Source organism: Sapajus apella, unplaced genomic scaffold, assembly GCF_009761245.1.
Source record: "Sapajus apella isolate SASKATOON/1434 unplaced genomic scaffold, GSC_monkey_1.0 scaffold67, whole genome shotgun sequence".
Classification (NCBI taxonomy): Eukaryota; Metazoa; Chordata; class Mammalia; order Primates; family Cebidae; genus Sapajus; species Sapajus apella.
The window spans coordinates 6,020,841-6,048,122 of NW_022437007.1; the positions used below are offsets into that span (position 1 = coordinate 6,020,841).

The 27,282-nt window shown below is 39.9% G+C and overlaps 1 protein-coding gene and 1 pseudogene across 2 annotated transcripts in view; both read left to right on the forward strand.

Moving 5' to 3' along the window:
• The first annotated feature begins 839 nt into the window (after positions 1 to 839).
• CUNH4orf45 (chromosome unknown C4orf45 homolog) overlaps positions 840 to 27,282 on the forward strand; it is a 141,569-nt gene continuing 115,126 nt past the window's right edge. Inside the window, exon 1 of one of the 2 annotated variants that reach the window (XR_004260016.1) lies at positions 840 to 1,337. Coding sequence is in view for 1 of the 2 variants with exons in the window: in XM_032248558.1 (XP_032104449.1) it covers positions 14,010 to 14,073 (64 nt within the window). In the remaining variant the exon portion in view is untranslated. Of the gene's footprint in view, positions 1,338 to 12,086; positions 14,074 to 27,282 lie in introns of those variants that run through there. The other variant, XM_032248558.1, reaches the window with a different exon arrangement.
• On the forward strand, positions 26,818 to 27,231 carry LOC116530470 (annotated as a pseudogene).

Below are 27,282 nucleotides of genomic sequence, written 5' to 3' on the forward strand. Positions count from 1 at the left end.
TATCCCTTAATCTTTGTGAATCTTGATATCATCTGTATGTTTCAGACTACTTTCTTACATCTTCTCAACCATTTTCAAAGCTATTGTGGTGCTTTTAGGAAACCAATAAAACAATTCTTAGACTTGTGTGCAGTGAAAGAACAGAAAAATATGAGAGCTTAATTGGTCCAGCTGGACCGTCTTGTTTATTTACATAAAAACAATAAGCTAATCTGTGTTGAAGGTGGAATCCATTGAAATGTCATAAACTGATGTTGCTTTATCTTTCTCAACAGTGTTTTCTTAGAAATCTCTACCATCTTTTTGTCAATTTACAATAGTCAGAAAATTATTTCATTTATTTCTGTGAAAAGCAGTAACTGATATTTAATAAATATAAGTGTATCCCACATAACCTTAACATTTGACATCTGTATCGTAAGTCATTCAGATTACATTATGTCAACTAAAAGCCCATGTTTTATACTCTGATTTTAAAAAAATTTTAACTTCATATCATTTAGTAAATTATCTCAGGTTTTAAAAAATAATTATTAAGCCTAGGGTGGTGTCGCATATCTGTAATGCCAGCTAACTCTGGAGGCTGAGGCAGGAGAATCACTTGAGCCTAGGAGTTAGAGTCCAACCTGAGCAACATAAGGACACCCTCAAAAAAAAAAAAAAAAAGGAAGGAGAGAGTAAAAAAATATTAGTTATCATTGTAAACAACTTTCTTTGACAATATCATCATAAGCAAACTGATAGGCATTTTCAATTCAGGATCCTTGTGTGTATTGAATGTGTGAGGAAAAACCCTGTCAAGCTTCCCCTCCCCCTTTCTCGTGGCTCGGTGGCTGTAGGTTACGTCCATGTGGCTCTAAGCCAAAAGAAATGCCTATGGAAAGGCTGTTCTCAACAGAGGGCTGTCTGCCTTTGTGAAAGACGAGAAGACAAAGCCTAACACAGTGCAACTTCTTTAGAACATTTTCCAGGGAACTGAACATTCTGAATGTTATACGTGGGAAAACATGCGCCGTGAGAGCCGCACAATGACGGCATTTCACTGTACTTGCCCTTGCCAGGCATTCCAGCGCGCCCTGTCTACGAGGCTAGCAAATGGGCTTGAACAGGAGATAGCACAGGCTCCGGAAAGTTCTCCTACCCCACCCGCTTTTGTGTTTACACAAAACGCTCAATTATTTCCTTCTGAAACAGTGGCCAGGTCTGTTCTCAAATACCAAGCTTTGGAAGAGGTATGATTACTTAAGCGAGTTCAGGAGGCCTAGAGAAGGGCAAAACAGTACCTTTATAGACTGCAAAACATCCCCGAAAACGTGAACAATCATCTCTGAAGGAAGGTAAGCACATCAGCACGGGGTAAGTATCCTCATCTCTAAAGGCTGGGAGCAGGAGTTGTTTTACTCTGCCTCTTTGTGCTTTCTCTATTATATGCTATTCTGTTACATGCTAACATATCGTGGTTCACATGTTTGAAACCCCGTCTTCTTATTCATTTAGATTTATTTCAGATTATACACAATCTCAGGCCACTGAGGACCAGGTAGTGGGGCAGGCCATTCTCTTTGCCTTTCTTCAACTGTGCTATGTAGACTCCAGAGGCAGTGCTCTCCAAAGAACTGGGACTGGGCAACCTTACTGTCCACTACGGGCTCCAGCCTAGTTACTTTTCTGCAGACCTTGTTTGGTACAGCACAGGAAATTCTACTTCTCTGGGTTTTCAGTTATCTAAGAGCATCTTGGTATTTTTCAGATTACCAAGAATCTGTGGCAATGTGACTGTGACTCAACAGATAAAGCAGCCAAGATAGACGATGGCTGACAGGGACTCTGTTTTCTAAGTGTGGATGATAAGCATTAGGAGATTAAAAAAAAAAAGTTTAATCAATCAATGGAACAAGGCAGGAATGAGAAGAATGTTTCTAATTTAAAATCTAGCATAAATTGTGCCCTTAAACTCTGAGAAAATATAAAGAATCAGAGGAAATTTTAAAAATACAAAATTAAGCAAGAAAAGTTGCTTAAATAGATAAGTATATGATTTCAGACACAAATGAGTGTCTGTATGTATGGGGTTTACCTTTTCTATTAGGATTAAGTAACTTTTTGGAGCAAATTTATTTAGAACTTGATTATTCAGTTTGTCTATAAAAATCTACTTTTTATAGCTCTTTAAAAAGCTTTAAGGCCAGGCATGGTGGCTCACACCTGTAATCCCAGAACTTTGGGAGGCCGAGGTGGGTGGATCACCTGAGGTTAGGAGCTCGAGACCAGCCTGATCAACATAGAGAAACCCCGTCTGTACTAAAAATACAAAATTAGCAAGGCGTGGTGGCACGTGCCTGTAATCCAGCTACTCAGGAGGCTGAGGCAGGAGAATTGCTTGAACCTGGGAGGCAGAAGTTGTGGTGAGCTGAGATTGCGCCATTGCCCTCCAACCTGGGCAACAAGAGTGAAACTCCATCTCAAAAATAATAATAATAATAATAAAATAAAAGGTTTTAAAATGTGCAAGATAAATTTGGAAAAAAAAAAAAACCACTAATAATATTTTTAACTTTTCTAAATGCTAGTTTCCAGAGCGTAAGTGGTCTAACAGAACTGATCAAGTCATGGTCACCGAAGTGGAATGCTCTAAAAGGCCTCAGAGAATACAGGAATGAAAGAATGAGGCAACCAAAGGTCAAAGTCTAGATAACTTCCAATCTCTATCCACCAGCCCCACCTTATCACAACTCTATGGATAGGTCATTCTTCCAGCATGTGATGGGTTGTACAGAGTCAGTTCTGATGCTTAACAGGCTGAAGCGGCACTATAATCACACCTGTAATCGCAGCAGTTTGGGAGGCCGAGGCAGGTGGATCACTTAAGATCAGGAGTTCAAGGTCAGCCTGGCCAAAATGGTGAAAGGCCATCTCTTCTAAAAATAGAATAATTAGCTGGGTGTGGTGGTGTGCACATGTAGTCTCAGCTACTTGGGAGATTGAGGCAGGAGAATCTCTGGAACCCGGGAGGTGGAGGTTGCAGTGAGCCGAGATCATGCCACTGTACTCCAGCTTCGGCGACAGAGCAAGACTCTGTCTCAAACAAAACCAAACAAACAAAAAAATGAACACCCAAACAACAAAAACAAAACTGAAAGTTCAATATTTAACATTCTTGCTCTTAAAATACTCCCAGTTCTGATGAGGACTTCTCACTGGCTACCTGTAAGCTGTATCTCTACCTCCTGGTGTTCATGCCCTACTTTTCAGTGTGAGCTGGGTTTTGTGAACTTGTTTCTAGCAAACACGACAGGGCAGAGGTGATAGAATGTCACCTCTAAGATTAGGTTACAAAATAACTGTGGCTTCTGTCTCAGTTGCCCTCTCTCATTTTCTCCATCTGAAGGAAGCCAGCTACCCCTTCTCTGCCTTTTTTTTTTTTGAGACAGGGTCTCACTCTATCATCCAGGCTGGAGTGCAGTGGTAAAATCACTCTTGTTGCAGTGCCAATTTCTTGAGTTCAAGTAATCATCCTGCCTCAGCCTCCCAAATAGCTGGGACTGCAGCCCACACACCATGACGCCTGGCTAACTTTTGTATTTTTTGTAGACAGGATTTCACCACGTTGCCCAGGCTGGTCTCAAACTTCTGAGCTCAAGCGAGCTGCCTGCCTCGGCCTTCCAAAGTGCTGGGATTACAGGCAGGAGTCACGTGCCTGGCGTCAGCTGCCATGTTTTGAGCTGCGCTATGCAGAAGTACACAGTGCACTCCAATACCCCTCCAAGGAACCAAATCCTGCCAATAACCATGTGAGTGAACCTGGAAGCAGATCCTCCCTCTTGAGTCTTCACAGTAAACCTCAGCCTCAGCTGATGGCTTGCCTGCAATCTTATGAGAGATCTTGGACTACAAGCACCCAGCTAAGCAGTGCCCAGATTCCTGACCCATGAAAACTGTGAAATGTTAAACAATTGTTGTTTGAAGCCACTAAATTTTAGAGTAATTTGTTATGTAGCAACACATAATGAACCCCCCCATTTTTGTTCAGTTCCAGCCTTCCATCTTCTTCAGCCTGCCTTCCCTCGGTCTTTCTCCATCATAGCTATTGCCACCCCACATTCCTTTTACTTCTTTTGTGCAAAAGTTTAAAACTATCTCCTTTAGGTGGTTCTTTTAAGCTATGCCCTAAGGGCTTCTCCTCCTTCACTTTCAACGGCCTAAAAATAATAAAGAAAGGTTTCAACCTAAGGGAAACTTTACTGCTAGCTGATATGTGAACAATTTTTTCCAACTTGTGTTAAGAAAGTGAGTAATCCAAAATACATAATGTATCTACAACTTCATCATCTCAAAAATACCTTAGATTTTATATATTTTATAAAGTTGAGATTAAACATCTTGCTTAATCAACTCCTTGAATAAACTTTTTATAGTAATTAGACAAATTATTTTCAAATATTTTATATTGAATATTTTTATTTTTGGCTTACGATTTTATTCAGATTACTGCAACATGTTCTTGTGTGAGATGTGTCTACATATGAAACCCTCAACTTTCCAGCCTTCTGGCCTCAGGTATAACTTTTTTTTTTTTTTTTTTTGGGAGGAAATTTTTTCTTGTTGCCCAGGCTACAGTGGCGTGATCTCCGCTCACTGCACCCCCGCTCCTCAAGTGCTTCTCTTGCCTCAACTTCCCAAGTAGCTGGGATTACAGGTGCAACCATCACACCCGGCTAATTTTTGTATTTTTAGTAGAGACGGGATTTCACCATGTTGGCCAGGCTGGTCTCGAACTCCTGACCTCAGGTGATCAGTCCACCTTGGCCTCCTAAAGTGCTGGGATTACAGGAGTGAGCCACCATGCCCAGCCAGCTCAGCTATGACTTCAACACACTAAAGAAAATGCCTTGTGCCACCCTTGTCCCATTCACTACCTTGGAGAATGTTATATTGGAGGTAGCAAATAACTTAAAATTAGGCTTTTCCTCCGTTGTCCTGGATGACTGGAGCACAGAGAAACCCTCACATCTTCCCCCTCCAGGGCAGTGTGTCCTTTCCCTGCCTGCCCCCATTCTTCCCATACTTTTCTTGTCCATCTTGCTGTTTTTTCCCCCAGTTCCAAAGCTCCCAAATTCATTCCCCGCCACAATTTTATTTCTCCTTAATACAGAGACTTTTGAATTGATTTTGTTTTTACTTCTGCCATCTAGGTTGTGTGATAGCGGGGAGGGGAAGGGTCTCCGCTTCCAACACAAAGGAGATCCCAGACCCATCTGTGTTTTCTTTCTCAGATGCTGTCCTCCTCCTCCTCAGCTCAAACTTCCTTGCCACTGAAAATAACAGTCTAAAAATGTATACTAGAGTTTAAATTAAATGATTAAGTTTAAAAATCTTGATAAACAAGAGAAGTCACTTTCTCATTGAAATCTTGCTGAATTTACTAAAAAACAAACATTTTCAAAGTGGAGTATTTTCTTAATCTTGGCCCAAACGCTCATACTATAAGCCAGTTTATAATCTATTTCAAGTAAATGGTAAAAGCTCTTTTTATGTTATAATTATAAGACCCTCTTTGGGGATCAATATTCATATATTTGAATGTTCATTTTATGGCATGGCAAATATTAGGAGGTTATGTCTTCTCTTGCAACATCAAAAGAATGACACTGAAACTAATCCTGGATTGTAGCCTGCTGTAAATTATGCACCTCAGGAAGCTGGATGAAGAGGAGACACTCAACTTCAGACATTGGTTCTAACGAGGAACTGCAGAAGGACTTTGTATTTCTAGTAGAGACAGGGTTTCGCCATGTTGGTCTTGAATTCCTGATGTCAGGTGATCTGTCCACCTTCACTTCTCAATCCTACTGTGGGTGTGGGGGCTCACACCTGTAATCCCATTACTTTGGGAGACCAAGGCAGGTGGGTCACTTGAGCTCAGGGGTTGGAGACCAGCCTGGGCAACATGGCAAAACTCTGTCTCTACTAAAAATACAAAAATTAGCCGGGTATGGTGGTGCATGCCTGTAATCCCAGCTACTCAGGAGGTTGAGGCACAAGAATTGCTTGAATCCAGGAGGCGGAGGTTGCATGAGCAGAGATTGCACCACTGCACTCCAGCCTGGGCAACAGAGCGAGAGCATCTCCAAAAAAACAAACACAAAAACCAAACAAAACAAAATTACCTAGTGAGGCCCTAGCCAGTCAGCAGTGTGCTTGCTAAATAATTAAAAGAGTTGTCACCCAAAATTGTGTTGTTTTGTGGGAGCCCAAATAAACCTCCTGGGGACTCTCTTAAGAAAGCATCTCATAGTGGAAGGGACTTGTTGAACCAAGGAGTCCATGTCAGAATGGCTGTTACAAGAATGGAATAGTAAGCAGAGTCCAGTGGCAGTTGGGTGATCTAGGGATCAGAGATTAGCAGAATTTCACTTTGGCCAATGGCCAACGTAGAGAAGTGTTCCACTGGCTTAGATAAAACATGTTTGAGCAGCAGCCAAGCTAAAACTTACAGAGCAGCAGCCTAGAAGAGAGCAAAGAGAGAAGCATGGGCATCTGGGACCTCCAGAGACTTGAGCTGGTGGACGGAGAAGAGGAGACATTTGAAAGGAGGTTGATATTTTATAGTTACAGGGGTGGGAAAGATATTAAACTAGGAAAGTATTAGGATTGAATGATATGGTCACCTCATTTGCACTCACAGGCTGGGAAGTTGCAATAGCCCACAGAGGGAATAGTTTCTAACTATGATCAGTTTTTCATATGGGGGAATTTTGATTATGTAAAAATAACATTTTGAAAAACATCTTTGTTGAAGATCAAAATTAGAATTTGGTTATTAAGACCCCAAAATAATTAGCCAGATTTGGGAATCAACATTCTCAGTCATGGATGTACAATGGGGCAAAACTTTGACACTAAACTGTAGAACTCACCTCTTCAGTGAATAATTCTGTGTCATAACACTATTGTGCGGATAACAAGAAAACCTTGGGGAAAGTGTTTAGCACAACGTCTGGCACATAGTAAGTGTCCAATTATATTTGTTCATTGATCAGTGAAAAAGGCTTCACCAGAAAATTAAACTGGTGGGAGGAGAAAGACCACATAAAACACTAGAGCAATCTTCAAGGGCTTTTGATACCCACAACACCATGAATGAGATGACAGTTTCTTTCACAAGGCAGAATAGAGAGAAAAGCATTCCAAACTGAGAGTCAGGAGTGCTGCGGATTTTTGGTTGTGGTGGTGGTTCTGCTTCCAATTCCCCTGGTACCTTTGGTTAACTCCTCAACTAACCTCTCCCAGTGTCAGACAGCTCATGGAAAAAATAAAGGGTTCAGTCTCAGTAATAAATAAGGTTGCTTTTAATGGTAACAACTCACACATTTATAAGATATGACTATTATTGTTTCTATAATACTGGATTTATCTGTTGTTTTTTAAGTGTGTAGTATAGCAATTAGAAGATAGCAATTATAATGCTTCGTGTATTTAATTTTAAAAACCATGTGTCTATAGAAAAAGTCTAAATGTTGTATAATCCCCAATTAAATTAAGTACAACTGGGGGAAGTTGGGTTGACTGGCCCAGCAGGAATAGCACCACTATACTCCCAGCGTCATCCTACCCAAATTAGAGTTAAATGGGCCAGAGGAAGACTACAGACTCTTTTGTGAGCTAGTGTTACAAATTCAAATACAAAAAGTAAAGTTATGATGGTCGCTGTTTAAATTTGTGTTGTCTGTTTTTTCAGGGAAGAATGGGGCGGATGGCAAGGATTCAGGGGCGGTATGATGAGACCAATATTACAGCCGACATTTATTGAGTGCGTACCATGTATCAGGCACTGCGGCAAGCATTTTACATTCATTATCCCATTTGACCTATGGGTAGGCACAATGATTCTCATTTCACAGAAAAGCAACCTGCCGATGTTACTCAGAAGAGTTGCTGGGATTTGAAGCCAAGTCTGTGGCTTTATTCAGTGTGTTTTCCAGATTATTTCCTGAACCTAGAATACATGGAAAAGACATGAAAATATGTGGTACTAGGCTGAGTGTGGTAACTCACAAGTGTAATCCCAGCACTTAGGGAGGCTGAGGTAGGAGGATGGCTTGAGCCCAGGAGTTCAAAATAATCCTGGGAAACAGCGAGACCTTGTTTCTACAAAATGTATAAAAATCAGCCAGCGGTGGTGGCACACACCTCTAGTCTCAGCTACTTGGAGGCTGAGGTTGGGGGAATTTCTTAAGCCCAGCAGTTTGAGGCTGTAGTGAGCTATAGTCCCACTACTGTACTTCAGCCTGGATAACAGTGAGACTCTGTCTCAAAAGAAAAAAAAAAATATATATATATATATATATGTACACACACACACACATACACACACACACACACACGTTTAAGCACCATGTATATTTAAGTACTATGCGCATAGTACTTAAAAGTATAAGGAAAGGTTCACTGATACATAGTGGCAAAGCTTCCCAGTTGGCGAAGTATGCTTAGTAATAGGATATTTGAACGTTATTATGTAATTGTAGTATATTCTGACCTCTGTTCCTCTAGAGATCTATCACTGCTGTATGATAAAAGCTTCTACTTTGTATCTCTTTTATATCATTAAAATGTATACCTTGATTATTTTGCAAACTGTTAAAACAAGATTTTTTTTTTTTTTTTTTTTTTTGAGATGGAGTTTCGCTCTTGTTACCCAGGCTGGAGTGCAATGGCGCGATCTCGGCTCACCGCAACCTCCGCCTCCTGGGTTCAGGCAATTCTCCTGTCTCAACCTCCTGAGAGCTGGGATTACAGGCACGCGCCACCATGCCCAGCTAATGTTTTGTATTTTTAGTAGAGACGGGGTTTCACCATGTTGACCAGGATGGTCTCGATCTCTTGACCTCGTGATCCACCCGCCTCAGCCTCCCAAAGTGCTGGGATTACAGGCTTGAGCCACCGTGCTCGGCCTAAAACAAGATATTTTTACAGGGCCACTGCATTGACCTCCACCGTTGTAACTGGTGAAGTGGTTATCAACTCTGAAGTAGCTATTAAATTATTGAAGCAAGACAATAGCCAAAATGAGCAGCAAACTCTGAGTTTCATTAGATGAGGCAACTATCGATTCATAAACAATAGGGATTTTCTCTAATAAAAGGCATCTGGTGGCCCATGGAGACTACTTTTAGTCCCAGTAATGAGTTCAGTCGCTGTCACAATATTTTATGACACTTTAGGCTTAATTTTAACTGCTTTATTAGCCTGTTGTGCAGTATGTACAAATCCACATCTAGTTAATGCCATCAATTTATTTATTGGCCTCAGTTTTCTTTCTTCTGTTTTTCTCTGTGTTATTTTGGGATGCTACTACTCACGAGTCAGCCAAACTAGAAAACTGGAGGTCATACTTATTCTTCAATGCACACTCCAAACATGTATCCTTCATGCCTGGCTTAGTTCAGGCCCCATCTCCTCTCCCCTGGACCACTTCAACAGTTACCTGCTGGGCTCCGGACTCCTTGCTTTTCTGAAGCCCATTCTCCACACAGTCAGGTGGTTTCTATTTAAGTGCAATACCAACCAGTCTCTGCACATTTAAAATCTTTCAGAGGGCCAGGCACGGTGGCTCACGCCTGTAGTCCCAGCATTTTGAGAGCCTGAGTCAGGAGGATTGCTTGAGCCCAGGAGTTCCAGACCAGCCTGGACAACATAGTGAGATCCTCTCTCATGGAGTCCCAGCTATTCTGGAGGCTGAGGTGGGAGGATCACCTGAGCCCAGGTCAAGGCTGTAGTGAGCTGTGATTGAGCTCCTGCACTCCAGCCTGGGTGACTCAGTTAGGCTCTGCCTCAAATAAATAAATAAAAATAAATAAACGTAAATCCCCCAAGGGTCCTCATTGCCTACAGAGTAAAACTCTAGCCTCCCCTCCCAGCTTACCCTCTTAGTCTTGACTCTCCAGCAATGCGGAACTTGTATTTTTGCTATGCACAGTGCTGCTGGCTGTTTCTCCCCTCCAGCCTTTTGCTCAAGCTGTACCCTTTGCCCCAAATGCCCTCACCACCCACCCCAACCTCCAGCTCCCTGTCCCTTGTCTGGATCCTAGTCATTATCTACAACACAGTTCAAAACTCGCTTCCTCAAGGAAACCCTGCCTCACCGCATCGTCAGCCCTCAGCTTCTGTCTGAGCTCCGGGCAAGTGATCTTCCTCTCTGTTCCCCTGACTCGAGAAATCAGGTATTTACTAAACGTATCACTACAAGTATCGTCACCCTTACTGCATTGTATCGTCATTCTCTGTTTACGTGTCTCTTTAGAATGTTAGCTCCTGTGTCTCTTTAGAATGTTAGCTCATTTTTAAAAAATGTAGGATGGAACAAAGTCAATAACTTGATAGAAAAAGAGATAAAGACCAGACAATTCATAGTGTATAATGCACAGGTCCCTGACTCACATGAAAACATGTTCAATCACACTAACAAGAACAGAGGTGTAAATTACTGTTACCATTTCTTACCTGTCATATTGAAAAACATTAGAAAGTTTCATGACATAGTCTGTGGGTGAGGCTGTATAAAAATCGGCATTCTCAGGTATCGTGGATGAGAATACAAAATGGTATAACCATGATGGTGCAGGGTTAGCAACACTGAGCAAAAGTACATGTGTCTTTTTCCTTTGACCCAGCAATATCACTTCTAGGAATCTATCCCAAAGATGTCTGCAAAAAATCTGAGAAGATGTATGCAGAAAATGACACTTTGTGGCAATTTTTGTAATAGCAAAAAAATTGGAAACTGCCCAAATGACCACTAATAGTGGGCTGGTTGAATAAACTGGTAAATGCATTTTGAAGCTAAAGAAGAGAGAGAGGGAGGGGGAGAAATATCTTTATGTAATGCTATGGAGTGATCTCCAGATGTATTGTTGCGGAAAAAAAGCAAGGTAAAAGACAGTATGTTCAGTATGTTACCATTTATTTAGGAAAGGTAAAGATATAATTATATATATATATATAATTCCATATATATATAATTCCTCCATATATATGTTTATATATGTGTTTGTTTTTGAGACAAGGTCTCACTCTGTCACCCAGGCTGCAGTGCAGCTCCCTGTAGTCTCAAAGTCCTGGGTTCTCAAGTGATCCTCCCACCTAAGCCTCCCAAGTAGCTGGGACCATAGGCACAGACCACTGTGTCCAGCTAATTTTTGTAGGGACGGGGTCTTGCCATGTTGCCCAGGCTAATTTCAAACTCCTCGGCTCAAGCAATTCATCCATCTTGAACTCCCAAAGTGCGGGATTACAGGTGTAAGCCACTGTGCCATGCCTTGTAGTTATATTTTTAAAAATGTTTCCTGCAAGAGAAAAAGGAGGAAACAGGAAGAGGAAACAAGGGTAAAAGGTAGACTTCTCTGACTATCCCTTAAGGATTTTACTTTGAAACTATGTAAATATGTTACTTGAGAAATAAAATTTTAAATTTCTAAAAAGTGAAATGACACAAAACAAATGAACCTAAATATATCTCGAATTAGTGGAATAATTTTGTGAAGAAGAACTATCTGGTTCTTCTCTTGTATTTTCCCTTCCCTCCAGCCTTTGCCATCAGAATGTCTGACCCTAAGCCTGCAACAGATTAAAGTTTCTAACAGTCTCTAAGGCAAAGCAGAAGCCCACATTTCCCATGAAGGGTTAATGGGACGTCTTCCAACAAAAACCAAGATCTCATTTCTTTTTTCTTCTTCTTCCTTTTTGAGATGAAGTCTTGCTCTGTCACCCAGGCTGGAGTGCAATGGCGCCATCTCAGCTCACTACAAACTCCTCCTCCTGGGTTCAGGTGATTCTCCTGCCTCAGCCTCCTGAGCAGTAGCTGGGATTACAGGTGCACACCACCATGCCCGGCTAATTTTTGTATTTTAGTAGAGACGGGGTTTCACCATGTTGACCAGACTGGTCTCGAACTCCTGACTTTGTGATCTGCCCACCTCGGCCTCCCAAAGTGCTGGGATTACATGCGTGAGCCACTGTGCCTGGCCGATCTCATTTATTTTCTGCCTTGTTTACCAAATAATTATTTTCTTCATTTAGGTTCCTCTTCCTTTCTCTTCTCAGCATCCTTAAAACCACAAGTGATGTGTGCAGGCTTCTCTCTCCTAGGAATGTCCAAAGTTGGGTACCTTGGAAAATGGTAGTTCCAAAGACACAAATAGGAACTTTTCAAAGAAAGATACTTTCAGCTAGAGATAGAGAGCCCTTGACTGTAGGAACCAGAATTAATTAACCACAGAAAGAGTAGGAAAGCTTCTGAAACTGTAGCGGGCCAGTAGGGAGGTAAAGAAGAGTGCAATGCAGGTCAGGACCAAAGAAAGCGACAGCAAAGATCAGTAACTCAACAGTGACTGACTCTAGTTGCCCACACTGGGGAAATATATTCAGTTTCCGGCTAGAAGGGTTGAGTGGTTAAAATGAGAAGCACTCTTGTGTAATACACTTGTGCATATGTGCTTACGCTGTCTAGTTATCTCAGGTCAGGTTCTCTTGAAGTTGGGGGCAAGGTGGTAATTTGGGTTCAATACCTGTGAAAGGAAAGGAGAGGAAGCAGGATTGATCAGAGGAAGAAGAAGAACTATGATAAGGGCTCAACACAGCTTTGACCAACCTGATGAGAAATCACTGGTCTTTATACCAATCACCTGACACAGGCTGCCCTGGAAAAGGCTTGACCTCAGGCAGAGGAGGCAGCTCTCTGCAGCTAAAGCAGACACTGAAAGTGCTGACAGCTGGATACTGTCTGCTGACAGTCCTTCCTCCAGCTGGGCTACAAGCCCTTTCTTGAAAGGGAACCTACCTGGGTAGCACATCTATTTGCCTACCATAAGCCTACTGTAAGCCTTTCCAGAGTTAATGTAGTGTTTTTCTTTTAATTATCAACATATAAAAGGTATTACATTTACAGTAGAGAACTCCATATATTTAGTGTTGAATACAAAATTACTGTTAGAATTTATCTTCAACGGATTATCAGGTGGTCAATATATTTCTGTGCAAGCTAGGATTACTGTTCATACATTTATTCATCCCACAAACATCTATTAACTATTTATTGCATACCAGTCTCTGGAAATTGAAATATAAATAAGTATGCTTTCATTATAAACTCCTAGAAATCAGAGTCTAGTGGGGAGGTCAATAAAATAGACAAATAATTAATGTAGTGAGTTAAAAAGATAGGTCTAAACACAGTGCTATAGAGGTTAAAGGGACATGAAGAAGAAAGTACTTAGCTGTGCCTGCAGACATCCTCCTAGAAGAGCAGATGCAACATTGGCTGTCAGAGAACAAGAAATATTTGCATAGCAACATTACAGGAAGAGCAAATTGTATGTGTAAAGGTTCAGAACAATGAAAAAGCATTGCACAGATTGAGAACCACAAGTAAATTGGCATGACCCAAGGACAAGCAGTGTTTAAGGAGGAATTGAAATATGAGACTGAAAATATATCTATATATATTTGTGTGGGTAATTATCTCATTCATTTATGTTATTTTTTTTTGCTGTATTTTATCTTGCCAGTGTTTGTCGAATATATTTAACCATGGTTTGTGGGGGCTTTTTGTTTGTTTTTTGCTACAACACATTTCTGCAAGACATTCTTTGTGAAATGTTGAAAGACAGTGGTGATTGAGCCTGCCACGTTATCTGAGACATAAGCATATACTGGATCTAGTACCTGAACAAGTGTGTTCTAACTTGATATTGACAAATAAGGAAAGTTACTACTGTATGCAAGTTCTGGGAAGGCTATAGCAGTATCTCTGTGCTCTTGGAGATTGGAACGCAGAACTCTGCTAAGAGGAACATCCTATCTCCCTGTCATAAAGAGTCCTTAGCAACCACCTGGTTCAGGTCACAGGCAGGGAGAGGAAGGACTGCAGAGTCTTTTGCTCTTTCTGTGCAGCTTAACTGATTTGAAGAAGCTGAAGAAGAAAATCCAGTAGCACAGTTAAGACTTTAGCCATGGCATCTGTATCGTACCAAAAGCCAACATCTACTACTGTGGGAAAACAAATGATTTTTACAGGTAAATAGTTTTTGTGTATGCTTTCACAAGGAAATCTAAACTTACTTTTTCTCTCACATATATGATTGTATATAATGGATATAACAATGAAATGATCACTTTTTTAAAAAATCTTTTTGTTTTTTGTTTTGAGACGGAGTCTCACTCTGTTGCCCAGGTTGGAGTGCAATGGTATGATCTCAGCTGACTGCAACATCCTCCTCCTGTGTTCAAGAGATTCTCCAGCCTCACCTCCCTAGTAGCTGGGATTATGGTCACCCACCATCATGCCCAGCTAATTTTTGCATTTTTGTAGAGACGGGGGTTTCAATATGTTGGCTAGGCTAGTCTTGAACTCCTGACCTCAGGTGATCTACTCACTTTGGCCTCTGAAAGTGCTGGGATTACAGGTGTAAGCCACATACCTGGCCCACCTATGTTTAATTTACATGATACTGCTATCTCATTATGCCCACTCCGTTTGATCATCGATATCTTGTCGCCATAAGCATGTCTTTAACACAGCAGTTGTCCCTGTATTTGAGGTAACTTTCACAAAGGAGTATTTTTATTAGCATAGGTTTTATGGTTTGTGCAAGAGAAACTTCTTCGATGTAATAAAAAACATAATTTTCATCAAATTTTTATTATTACTGATTTAAATTTCTCATAACATTATAAATGACATATTTGATTGATAAAAATTTGAGCAAGATAAGCATTAAACCTAGTAAAGTTATTGGTTTGTGTTTTGTTCCTTCAACTTTAAATATTTTGGACATTGTGTGCAAAATTATAATAAAATCTAAAAAATAGAATATGACTAGTTGTGATAAGTCTATAAGACATAAACTAAACTTCAGCTTATTTCCTTTTTTTCCAATTTATTTATTTATTGAGACAGTCTTGTTTGCTGCCCAGGCTGGGGTACAGTGGCATGACCTTGGCTCTTTGCACCCTCCACCTTCCAGGTTCAAGTGATTTTCCTGTCTTAGCCTCCTGAGTAGCTCAGACTATAGGCAGGCACCACCATGCCTGGTTTTGTGTGTGTGTGTGTGTGTGTTTGTGTGTGTGTGTATGTATTTATAGTAGAAATGGCATTTCACCATGTTGGCCAGGCTGGTCTCAAACTCCTAACCTCAAGTGATTTGCCTACCTTGACCTCCCAAAGTGTTGGGATTACAGGGGTGAGCCACTGTGCCTGGCCTATTTTTTTTTTTTTTCCAAATTGTGAGCATATTTTACAATGTTACAGAAAAATAATCAAATGCATTATTTATGGTGGGCATTTATGATTTGCGTTGCTCATCATCCATCTCATCCACTCCCTTTCTTGTGACTCATCCGGCTTTGGGAAAACCATCTCTTTCCTCACTGTTACCCCTTTTTTACTCCTGTGAGAAGAACTTTGTCAACTAGAGTGCACTGCTTATCTGCAATTCTTTTGCCTTTATTCTTACAAACTCCATTCATTTCCAAAGTTAATTAGGCCCTCACATTTTCTCTCTAGCCTCTTCGGTAAGGTTGTTTTATGCACTTGTAATATAGTTAGATTTCTTGTCACAGTCTGAATTCCTTCCTGAAATCCCATGATCTCCTAAATAATTTTTTTAAAAATTTGCATTCATTAAGCTTTGCTCTTTACGCTATTAAGCATATGGGGGCCTTGACAAATTAGTAAGACCATGCATTCACCATTGTAGCACCATACAGAATAGTTTCACCACTTGAAAAATCCCCTGGGCATCACCTGTTCATTCCCCCCTCCTCTCTTTCCCCCCCAGCTTCTGGCAACCACTGATCTTTTCACTGTCCTACAGTTTTGCCTTTTCTTGAATGTCATAAAGCTGGAGTTATACAGTATGTAGTCTTTTCAGATTGGCTTCTTTGCCTTATCAATATCATTTAAAGTTTCTCCATATCATTTCATGATTTGATAGCTTATTTCTTTATATCACTGAATAATATTTCACAGTGTGGTTGTGTCACATTTTTTTCATCCATTCACCTATTGAAAGGCATCTTAGTGGCTTCCAATTTTTGGCCATTGTGAGAAATGCTTCTATATACATTTAAGTGCAGGCTTTTGCGTGGAGATGTTTTCAAATCTATTTGAGAAATGCCTAGGAGAGTAATTGCTGGATCCTATGTTAAGCCAAGCTGTCTTCTAAACTAGCTATACTATTTAATAAAAATTTCCATCAGCGATGAATCAGAGTCCCTGTTGCTTCGTGTCCTTGTCAGCCTTTGGTATTGTCTGTTTACTTTTTGCCATTCTAGCAGGTGTGTAATTGTATCATAGTTTGTTTTAGTTCATAATTTCCTAATCACCAAAGATAAGTATGTTTTCATATACTTACTTGCCATCTGTATATATTTGTTAGTGAAGTATCTGTTTATATTTGCCTATTTTATAATTTTTTTTTCTTATTGTTGAGTTTTAAGAGAGAGAGTGTGTGTATTTTAGAGACAAGATCTCACTATGTTGCCCAGGCTGGTATCGAATTCCTGAGCTCAAGCAATCTTCTCACCGCGGCCTTCCAAATTGCTGGGATTACAGGCATGAACAACTGCGCCCAGCCCAAGTTTTGTATATATTTTGGATACAAATGTTTTATAAGTGTTTCACAAAAAATTTTTCTTACAGTCTATCACTTGTCTTTTCATTCTCTTAACATAGTCTTTCACAGAGAAGAAACTTTTAATAAAGTACAACTAAACATGTTTTTTCTTTTATGGATTTTGCTTTTGATACTACATTTTAGAACCGATCACCAAAAAACAAGGTCACTTAGATTTTTATCCTGTGTTTTCTTTTAGACATTTTACAATGTTATGTTTTCATTTAGGTCTATAATCCATTCTGGAGAGATTTTTGTGCCTTTTAAACTTTTAATTTTAATCAGCCAATAAATTTCCTCTTTTCCTTAGCCAGTTTGGGTTGGGTTTTCTGTCATTTGGGACTGTGCAAGAGTCTTAATACTTAAAATTTCTTATAACTGATGCCAGGGTATCTGCTTAGTTTTATGTATTTACATAGTTCAAATTCTTGCCACCTTTGATGGATTTCTGTCTTTCATTATATTGACATATAATACTTAGCTTCACAGCCTCCTGTATTTTATAATTTCTTAATTTTCACTGTACAAATTTATGTGAATACTTTGCATAAATTATTTTTCTTGTTCTCTTATTATCTTGTGGTATATTTATAGAGAGCAGAATTAGCAGGTAAAAGATACAAGCAGATGTATCTTATTAATGCCACAAGCTTTAGAGGATTGTGTGTACTATGAACAATGTATATGTATTTAAAGCCCATCAAATTTTTTTTTTTTTTGAGACACTCTCCCTCTGTTGCCCAGACTGGAGCGAAGTGGCATGATCTCAGCTCACTGCAATCTCTTCTGCTAGGGTTCAAGTGATACTCATGCCTCAGCCTCCCGAGTAGCTGGAATTACGGGGGCACACCTCCATGCCTGGCTGATTTTTTTTTGTATTTTTAGTAGAGTTGTGGTTTCACCATGTTGGCCAGGCTGATCTTGAACTCCTGACCTCAAGTGATCCGCCTGCCTCGGCCTCCCAAAGTGCTGTGATTACAGGCATGAGCCACCGCAACCTGCCCCTGCCAATATTTTTAAAAATCATTTTTATTTACTTTCAATAAGGATATGTCAATCCGTTTTTGCCTTTGCCTTTTACAAATTTTATTGTGACTATTTTAAAACACACACCAATGAACTCCCACTTACCTGTCACCCATATTCAACATTTATCAAAATTTTACCACATTTGACTCACATCTCTCTTGTCTTTTTCTTGTGCAAAATATTTTAAGCCCAGATGTCATATTATTTCATTTACATATCTTATTGTGCATCTCAAAAAATATGAACATATTCTTACATAGCCACATTGCCCCGATTACACCTAACAGAATTAATAACTATCCTTTGGCATCATGTAATTAGCAACTCCATAATAAAGTTTTCCTGGCTGGGCGTGGTGGTTCATGCCTGTAATCCCAGCACTTTGGGAGGCTGAGGCAGGTGGATCATGAGGTCAAGAGATCGAGACCATCCTGGCCCACATGGTGAAACCCCGTCTTTACTAAAAATACAAAACAGGAGAATTGCTTGAACCCAGGAGGCAGAGGTTGTAGTGAGCTGAGATCGTGCCACTGCACTCCAGCCTGGTGACAGAGTGACACACCGTCTCAAAAATATAATAATAATATAAATAAATAAATTACAATTTTCCTGATTGTCTCTATAATGTATTTTGACAGTTGATTTTGAGAATAAGGATCCAGCATACATTGAATTCAGCTATGTTTTCTCTTTTTGTCTCTTTTAAACTGGGCCAGCCTTCCCTTCGTTTTTTCCCTGCCATTTACTTGTTGCGGAAACTGGATCAATTATACAGCAGAAATGTCCAACATTCTGAATTTGTCAATTGCTTCCTTCTCACATTCATTTAACTTGTTCTTTTATTCTCTGTAAACTGAATTTGGCTCTAGCGGCTTGATTATAGCCAAGTTCAACTCTTTAGGGATACTTGTGTGTTAGATGGTGCTTCAGTCAATTCACAGAAATCAAACTTATAAGCTGTTCAAGGTTAGTGATTTTAACTCCTATAAGGCCCATCACTTACTACCTTTCTAACCTATTAAGGCTTGGAGCTCTTGCCTCCATGTTTGGAACTGTTTTTAAATCTCATAAAAACATTAGTTTAAGTGAAGTACTCAGGCTAGGCAAACAAAAGATTGATTTAATCTATGCAAATATTGTTTAGTTGTAATAAAAACATGAAAAATATCTTGTCCCTATTAATAATTAACATAAGACAGTAAAATATGAGAAACAAAACATTATTTTGGATGTCGATGTTAAAAAAAAACATATAGGAGGATGTGAAAATACTGAGAAATTTTGCAGCAATTCTGAGAGTTACTTTAGAGCACTTTTAAGGATTTCATAGGATTTTTATTGATTTCTGATTTAATTTTAAAGTGAAATTTTGGCTGAACATGGTGGCTCACAGCCTGTAATCCCGGTACCTGAGAGGCCAAGGCAGGTGGATCACTTGAGGTCAGGAGCTTGAGAACAGCATGACCAACATGATGAAGCCCCATCTCTACTAAAAATACAAAAACTTGCTGGGAATGGTACTGTACCCCTGTAATTCCAGCTACTCGAGAGGCTCAGGCATGAGAATCGCGTGAACTCGGAAGGCAGAGGTTGCAGTGAGCCAAGTCGCACCACAGCAATCCAGCCTGGGTGACAGAGTGAGACTCCTTTTCAAATTAATTATTTAATTAATCTAATTAAATAATTAATGAATGAAATTTTGCTTTCTCTTTATAAGCATAACACTACTCTTTTTTTTCTTTTAAGACAGGATCTTACTCTGTCAACCAGGCTAGAGTGCAGTGGCACTATTATGGCTCACTGCAGCCCTGACCTCCCTGGGCTCAGGTGATCCTCCTACCTCAGCCTCCCTAGTAGGTGAGACTACAGGCATGTGCCATCACGCCTGGTTAATTTTTGTATGTTTGTACAGATGGGGTTTCACCATATTGCCCAGGCTGGTCTTGAACTCCTGGGCTCAAGCAATCTGCCCACTTTGGCCTCCAAAAGTGCTGGGATTACAGGTGTGAGCTACAGCACCCAGCCAACACTAATTTATTATTGATAACTACAGTTATTTTAATTTTCATTTTAAAAAATTTCTATGGAGACTTCATTATTCTATGTGGTGATTCATAGTATGTATTTATCTCGTATACTTTGACTTCTTTGGTATATTTTGATTAATTTGATCACTGATCAAGTCTTATTTTTCTATCAAATTTTGATGTATTTCGTTTTAAAATACATTTTTGATGCTAGTTTTTTATCCTATATATTTGAAATGAAATTTAACAAATCGAGTGCCAATTAAATACTAAAAACTTGGCCATGAGCATTGGAGGATATGAAAATATACATGAAAAAAGTTCTCTTTTTTCTAGAAGCTTATAATCTATTGCATAACCAGAACATAATAGGGTTGGTTTGCTCAATCTAAATATCCATCACAGCATAGTGTGGCATGCAAAGGAAATACAAATCCAATTCCAGAAACCCTGAGAAATAAAGAAAAATTACCTCACATAACACTATACAAAACTCAGCCATATGTTTTGCTTTGTTTTCCCACTCATTTCTTTTCTTTTTGAGTATCATAGTTACAGCATAAGTTACTTCCTACATTGCAGATGGATCTTGGAATTTATTTAGTTTTCAACAAATAAAGGGATCGAAATTGTTTTTGAAAAAAACTATTAGTGGATCCAAAGCCTTTTAAAAAAGTTGATATGTAACATATACTCTATTAAGTACATTAATTTGTCTTCAGCTTAGTGACATTTTATAAAGGGAGCATCTTTATGTATACACTCTTAGATTAAGATAGTGAATATTTTTATCGCTCCAAAAAGTTCCTGTATGTCCTTTTGCAGTCAATCCTCCCACAGTCAAACGCTGTTGTGAGTTCTATGTTTCATGTTTTCGATAACTGCGAGTTTTAATCTAATAATGCAAGTTAATCATCTGTACTTTTTTTTTTTTTTTTAAAAGGAGTTTCACTCTTGTCGCCCAGGCTGGAATGCAATGGCGCAATCTCTATTCACTGCAACCTCCGCCTCCCAGGTTCAAGTGATTCTTCTGTCTCAGCCTCCTGAGTAGCTGGGAGTATAGGCACCTACAACTACACCTGACTAATTTTTGGTATTTTTAGTAGAGATGGGATTTCACCATGTTGGCCAGGCTGGTCTTGAACTCCTGGCCTCAGGTGATCCACCCACCTCAGCCTCCTAAAGTGCTGGGATTACAGGCATGAGCCACCACGCCCAGCCTCATCTGTACTTTTAAAATATTTATTTGCTGGCTATTTTTCCACGGAAGTTTTACTACCAATTTGCTAAGTTGTATAATGACGTAGTGGGAAGATTTTATAAATAATGTTTGTTTTTTTGAAATGGAGTCTTGCTCTGTTGCCCAGGCTGGAGTGTGGTGGCATGATCTCAGCTCACTGCAATCTCTGCCTCCTGGGTTCAAGCGATTTTCCTGCCTCAGCCTCCTGAGTAGCTGAGATTTCAGGTGTGTGCAACCACGCCCAGCTAAGCTTTGTATTTTTAGTGGAGATGGGGTTTCGCCATGTTGGCCAGGCTGGTCTCGAACTCCTGAGCTCAAGTGATCCACCTACCTTGGCCTCCCAAAATGCCAGGTTACAGGCGTGAGCCACCGCACCTGGCCTAGATAATGTTATTTTTGTATTACAAAGATTTTACTACAAAAACCTTATAAACAAAATTATAAAGAAAATTTAAAAAATACTTTAGAGCATGGTTATAGATTTTAAAACATCTGTTTACATACAGGTGACATCATTTGCTTACCTAGTCCCAGGTCCTCTGCAATTTTAAAGTTTAAAACTTGGGCTGAATGTGGTGGCTCCCACCTATATGATCCTAGCACTTTGGAAGGAAGAGGCGGGAGGATCACTTGAGCCCAGGAGTGTGAGACCAGCCTGGGCAACAGAGAGACTTCACCTCTACAAAAAATAAAAATAAAAAAATTAGCTGAGTGTGATGGTGCACACCTGTGGTTGCAGCTACTCAGAAGGCTGAGCAGGAGGATAGTTTGGGCCTGGGAGGTTGAAGCTGCATTGGCTGTGATCACACCACTGCACTCCAGTATGGGCAACAGAGCAAGGCCCTAACTCAAAAGAAAAAAAAAATGTTAAAAATTACATTGATTTAAAAATACATTCTTTAATTCAGATTTTTCTTCATTAATTCCTACTTGGTCCAAATTAAATATAGTTGTGGAATAGTTCATATAAAATTACAAAGGTATTATAACAGATAATCTAATTTCACCTGTTTTTTCACATGGGAATACTCAGGGTTCAGGTAAGTTAAGTGACTTGCTGAAGGCCACACAGCATTGATCAGAAGGATGGAAGCCTCTGCCTGCTTCCTGTTTATATGGGGTATTTATGTGCCTTACATCCAGATTATGCCTTACATCCACTCAATAAAAGTATTAATATATTTAGTCAGCCATCATAGATCGACTAGACAATCTGCTCATGTAAACTAGAAATATTACAGAACTCTACCTTACAAAGGAGTGATCACAGCAGGAAATTTCTGTTAGAAATACATTAGAATTGGAAATACTCTCTAGGAAATGGCCAAAAAACGATATGATGAATGAAACTGTAAGTGGTAGGAGAAGTACATAAATGTATATGTAATTTTGAAATGTATTGCTCCATTAGCCAGCATTTCAGACCCACTTATTCATCTTATTTTTTGCTCTGTGAAACTGTCATACTAATAGTTATGTCTCAGATTCAATTATTTTAAAAATAGAAAATGACTTCACACTGAATTGTCTGTGGTTTCCTGTTTGAAGAAATAATAAAATAGTCCCACTGCAAATTCAGCTTAAGTCCCTGCACTGTAATCCACAAGGCAACTCTTTTAGATTTTAAAAAACTGATTCATGACAAAAGCTTACACACTTTAATGGCACTGAAATATCTGATTGACTAAACTGCATTTTATTTTATTTTTATCTGCATTTTATTCTGTTGTCATAGCATGCAGTTTGCTCTGAATCAAAATCTGTTCTGTTATGTGAAGATACAGTGCAGACAATATACAAGTATCCTTACCATGATTCTTTAGCCTATTCAAAAATAATAAATTAAAAGCTAAGAGAGTGGGAAATGATCTTCTGATAGAATATAACGGACCATTTATTTAAAACAAAATTGCCAAATATCTAGTTAGCTTAACCATATCCAGTTGCAGTGATTTATTTGCTTACTGATGGCATATTAGATGTTAGGCACTTCTATCATAACAGCAAAAGTGGGAGACCTTATTCATTTTCCTCCACCAAACACTGTTATTTTTATAAAATGTATTATTACTTTTACAAAACCATAAGAGTTACATGAAAGCCTTATCTATAGGTGAAAGTAGCTCCAAATCAATCCTACCTTAAATTGATGGTCATCTAAATCAACACAATGTGATTTGCAGAAAAAAAAAAAAATCAGTTGCTGCTATCCATTTGAAAAGCACCTGAACCAACCCCTTAGAAGAGGACTTCTAAGGAAAAGCTTTGTCTTATCTTCATGTTTTTTTGGTTTTTGTTTTATATATGCATAAATATAAATACACATAAATATACATATATGTATATAATACATGTAAATATATAACATGTAAATATATGTATATGCATGAGCTAAGATGGGAGGAGAATTTATTTGCCTTTCCATGGCTTGATTTAATTTCCCAAAGTTGATACCTTGTAGGTTATGTTAATATCACTTCTTAATTTTTTTATTTTTTATTTTTTAGCACAAACACATTTATTTCTTAACCAAAGGGATAATCCTAACTAATTCAACACTGAAATAGCTGCATGTAAAATGTTTGTGATAAAGATAATTGAACACAGTAATGAAAAAAAAGAACCAGTATGGAGATTTGCTCATTTAACTGAGCTTGTTTATTCTTATAGCTAATCCTGTCCAAAATGATGGTGGAATTTTTATTCTACCTGTTTATAGATCTGAGAACAGGTGATATTGTTCATGACACAGTCTACCACGAATGTCCCATCTTTCAATGTTCTCGTTATTGTTCTTTTCTTCCCATCCTACTCCTGACGCTGAACCAATGCTCCATCTGCCAAGTTGCAGACAGTCTGAGTTTTTCTGTCACGAGCTATAGTTTCTTCAAACTTCTCTCCTAGGTTACAAGAAAACTCTGCTGTTTTCTAAGTGCTCTCAGTTTTTATGGTGAGGTGTTTGCCATCACAAATGATGATAACTGTGGTTTGGCCATTGTGCCCATTTTTCTCAAAGCTATTCTCACTCCTGGTTCCTTCACGTATTCATCAAAGCCTTTGCTGTCCACCAGCAAATCTAAGATCATGCCACTGCACTCCATCCTGGGCGACAGAGCAACACTTGGTTGGGCTTGAGAGTCTGCATTTCATCAAGCTCCCAGGTGATGCCCACCCTGCTAGATCCAGGACCACACTTTGAGTAGCAAAGATCTAAACTATTCTGGCTCCACCATTTACTTATTGTTGTGACCTTGGACAAGATACTTACCTGTCTCGGTTATACCACCTGTAAAATGATCATAATAAAATCTACCTCATAGGGTTTTAAGTGCGGTATTGTGTGCAGAGTACTTAGTGTCTGGCATGTGGTAGGTTTCACATGTGTTAAATATATGTATGTATATTGTCACCTGAAATACATCACAAGCAATATAAGTAAACTGATGGCTACCGGGCCTAGAAGATGAAGTTATTTGTGATGCTAATTATTAACCTGATAAACACTGGCTTTTTGGATTTTCTTGTAAACCTGATCTAAATAACATTAAATAAAAACAAGTTCCATTAAAAGTATTTTATAGTAGAGGCCGGGCATGATGGACCACTTTGGGAGGCTGAGGTGGGTAAGATCACTTGAAGTCAGAAGTTCAAGACCAGCCTGGCCCACATGGCAAAATGCCATCTTTACTAAAAATACAAAAAATAGCCAGGTGTGGTGCCAGGTGCCTGTAGTCCCAGCTACTTAAGAGGCTAGGGAGGAGAATTGCTTGGACTTGGGAGGCAGAGGTTGCAGTGAGCTGAGATTGAGCCACTGCACTCCAGCCTGGGCAACAAAACAAGACTCCATCTCAAAAAAAAAAAAAATTTATCGTAGAATGGCTGAGTTTGGAATTCTGCTTATACATTTCATTAGTTTACATAATCTTGGTTGATGAAAACTCTATGTCATTCCATAGTAAGAAAGAAAGATCTCATTAAGGTGTTCTAGTGGGAAGCTTTTAACCACAGGCCTCATTTTGTCTGTTTACCCTGAGTCCGTTTCCCTTTTCTTTTTTCCCTTTTCTGAAAGAGGAGAGGTAGCAAGTGCTGAACTATGGCAAGGAAGCACTTTACCCTTAACTCCTGCTGTGTATGATCCTAGTCAATTTCATTCACAGCAAGTGATAAAGGATAAAGTGCCTCATTGTCTTGCTAATCCCAGTTGCCAGCAATTATCTCAGAAAAGGTAGAACCTTTCACTGTGCCTATTAAAAGCCCCTTTGACCAAAGATATCACCTTTTAGAAAAATATACCTCAGGGAAAAGTCTGCAGTGGATAGAAGATTATCCATGCCTTCAAGAATAATGGCACTGAAAAAGACATCAAATCATTTAGTTGGTCGAATCATTTATTTGAGGCAATACTTTCTAAAGTAAAGGAGACAATTTCTCGAAAGGACAGGATTGCAGGAGTGGTGGTCATTTGAGAGGAGGAAATGAACAGCTGATGGATGCCCCTGCTCTGTAGTAAGGATTGAAAGGGACAAACATCACACTGAGTCCAGCTACTTTGTTTCCAAGCTAAGTCTGAGTAGAACTCAGTTCTTTCCTAGTCAGGATGATGCCTAACTGTAGCTCTGAAACGGACCTGCAACAGCCTTGGGAAGCCTGGTAGAGGAGAGAAGGCTTTGCTTTATTTCTAAGTTTTATTCTTGGCAATCAGGTGACCTTCTTGGACTGGAGGAGCGGAGACCTGAGGGCAGAGCCAGGAACAAGAAGTGGCTGGAACAAGTACAGGAGCTTCTAAGTTTATTAAACAATGATCAAAACTCACAAATGCATACATGGAGGCAAGGGTGGTTACTGAGGAAAAAAGAAATACAGTGTGCCATAAAATGTAAGCCCACATGCCTGTAATCCCAGCACTTTGGGAGGCTGAGGCGGGTGGATCACAAGGTCAAGAGATTGAGACAATCCTGGCCAACATGGTGAAACCCTGTCTCTACTAAAAATACAAAATTAGCTGGGTGTAGTGTTGTGCGCCTGTAGTCCCAGCTACTTGGGAGGTGGAGGCAGGAGAATTGCTTGAACCGGGGAAGCAGAGGTTGCAGTGAGCTGAGATCGTGCCACTACCCTACAACCTGATAGAGCCAGACTCTGTCTCAAAAAAAAAAATGTGAGCCCAATCCTGTTTTTGGGTTCTTTGTGAACATTCTGTCCGTGATACAGCTGTTCTGTTGGTGGCTTTAGAGGATGATTCTAGAAGATTGTGAGATTTAGTCATAACATTTAGCTTTTATTTAAGTCAGATTATCTCCAAATTTAATTGAAGTCAGATTATCTCCAAATTTGTCCAGTCATTTTTGTGAGAGGAAGTGACATAACCACAGGGTCCTCCAGCGAATGAGGGATTGGCTCATGTGATGATGGGGAAGAAATCCTATGATCTGCTGTCTGTAAGCTGCAGCACCAGGAAATCCAGTGGTACAGTTCCACTCCAAACCCGAAGGCCTGAGAACCAAGAACACTGATGTCTGAGGGTCCAAGTGGAGCACAGATTTGCCATTTTTTACTTTTGGCTCTATTCATGCCCTCCAGGAATTGGACAATGCCCACCCACATGGGTGAGAGGGTCTTCTGTCCTCAGTTTACCAATTCAAATGTTAATCTCTTCTGGAAACACCCTCACAGATACACCCAGGAAAAATATGTAAGGAGCTCTCTGAGCATCCTTTAGCTCAGTCAAGTTGACACACAGTATTAACCATCACAGTCTTTCTGCAGGGGACTGTGAGCTAACTGCAATCCCACGTCTACGGCACTGCAGAGCGAGACGTAATATGCGTAAGAACCACTTATGGAGACACTTAAGGATGCAGAGCCTTGCCCTTCCGGCACGGTCGCCATTGGAGAGTAGCAGCCATGGCTCTTCGGTATCCTATGGCCGTGGGCCTCAACAAGGGCCACAAGGTAACCAGGAACGTGAGCAAACCCAGGCACAGCCGCCGCCGTGGGCGTCTGACCAAATACACCAAGTTCGTGCGGGACATGATCCAGGAGCTGTGTGGCTTTGCCCCGTACGAGCGGCGCGCCATGGAGTTGCTGAAGGTCTCCAAGGACAAACGGGCCCTCAAGTTCATCAAGAAAAGGGTGGGGACACACATCCGGGCCAAGAGGAAGCGGGAGGAGCTGAGCAATGTCCTGGCCGCTATGAGGAAAGCTGCTGCCAAGAAAGACTGAGCCCCCTCCCCTGCTGTCTCCCTGAAATAAAAAACAGCGGCACCCCAAAAAAAAAAAAAAGAATGCAGAGCCTCAGGCCCTATACCCCAGATTG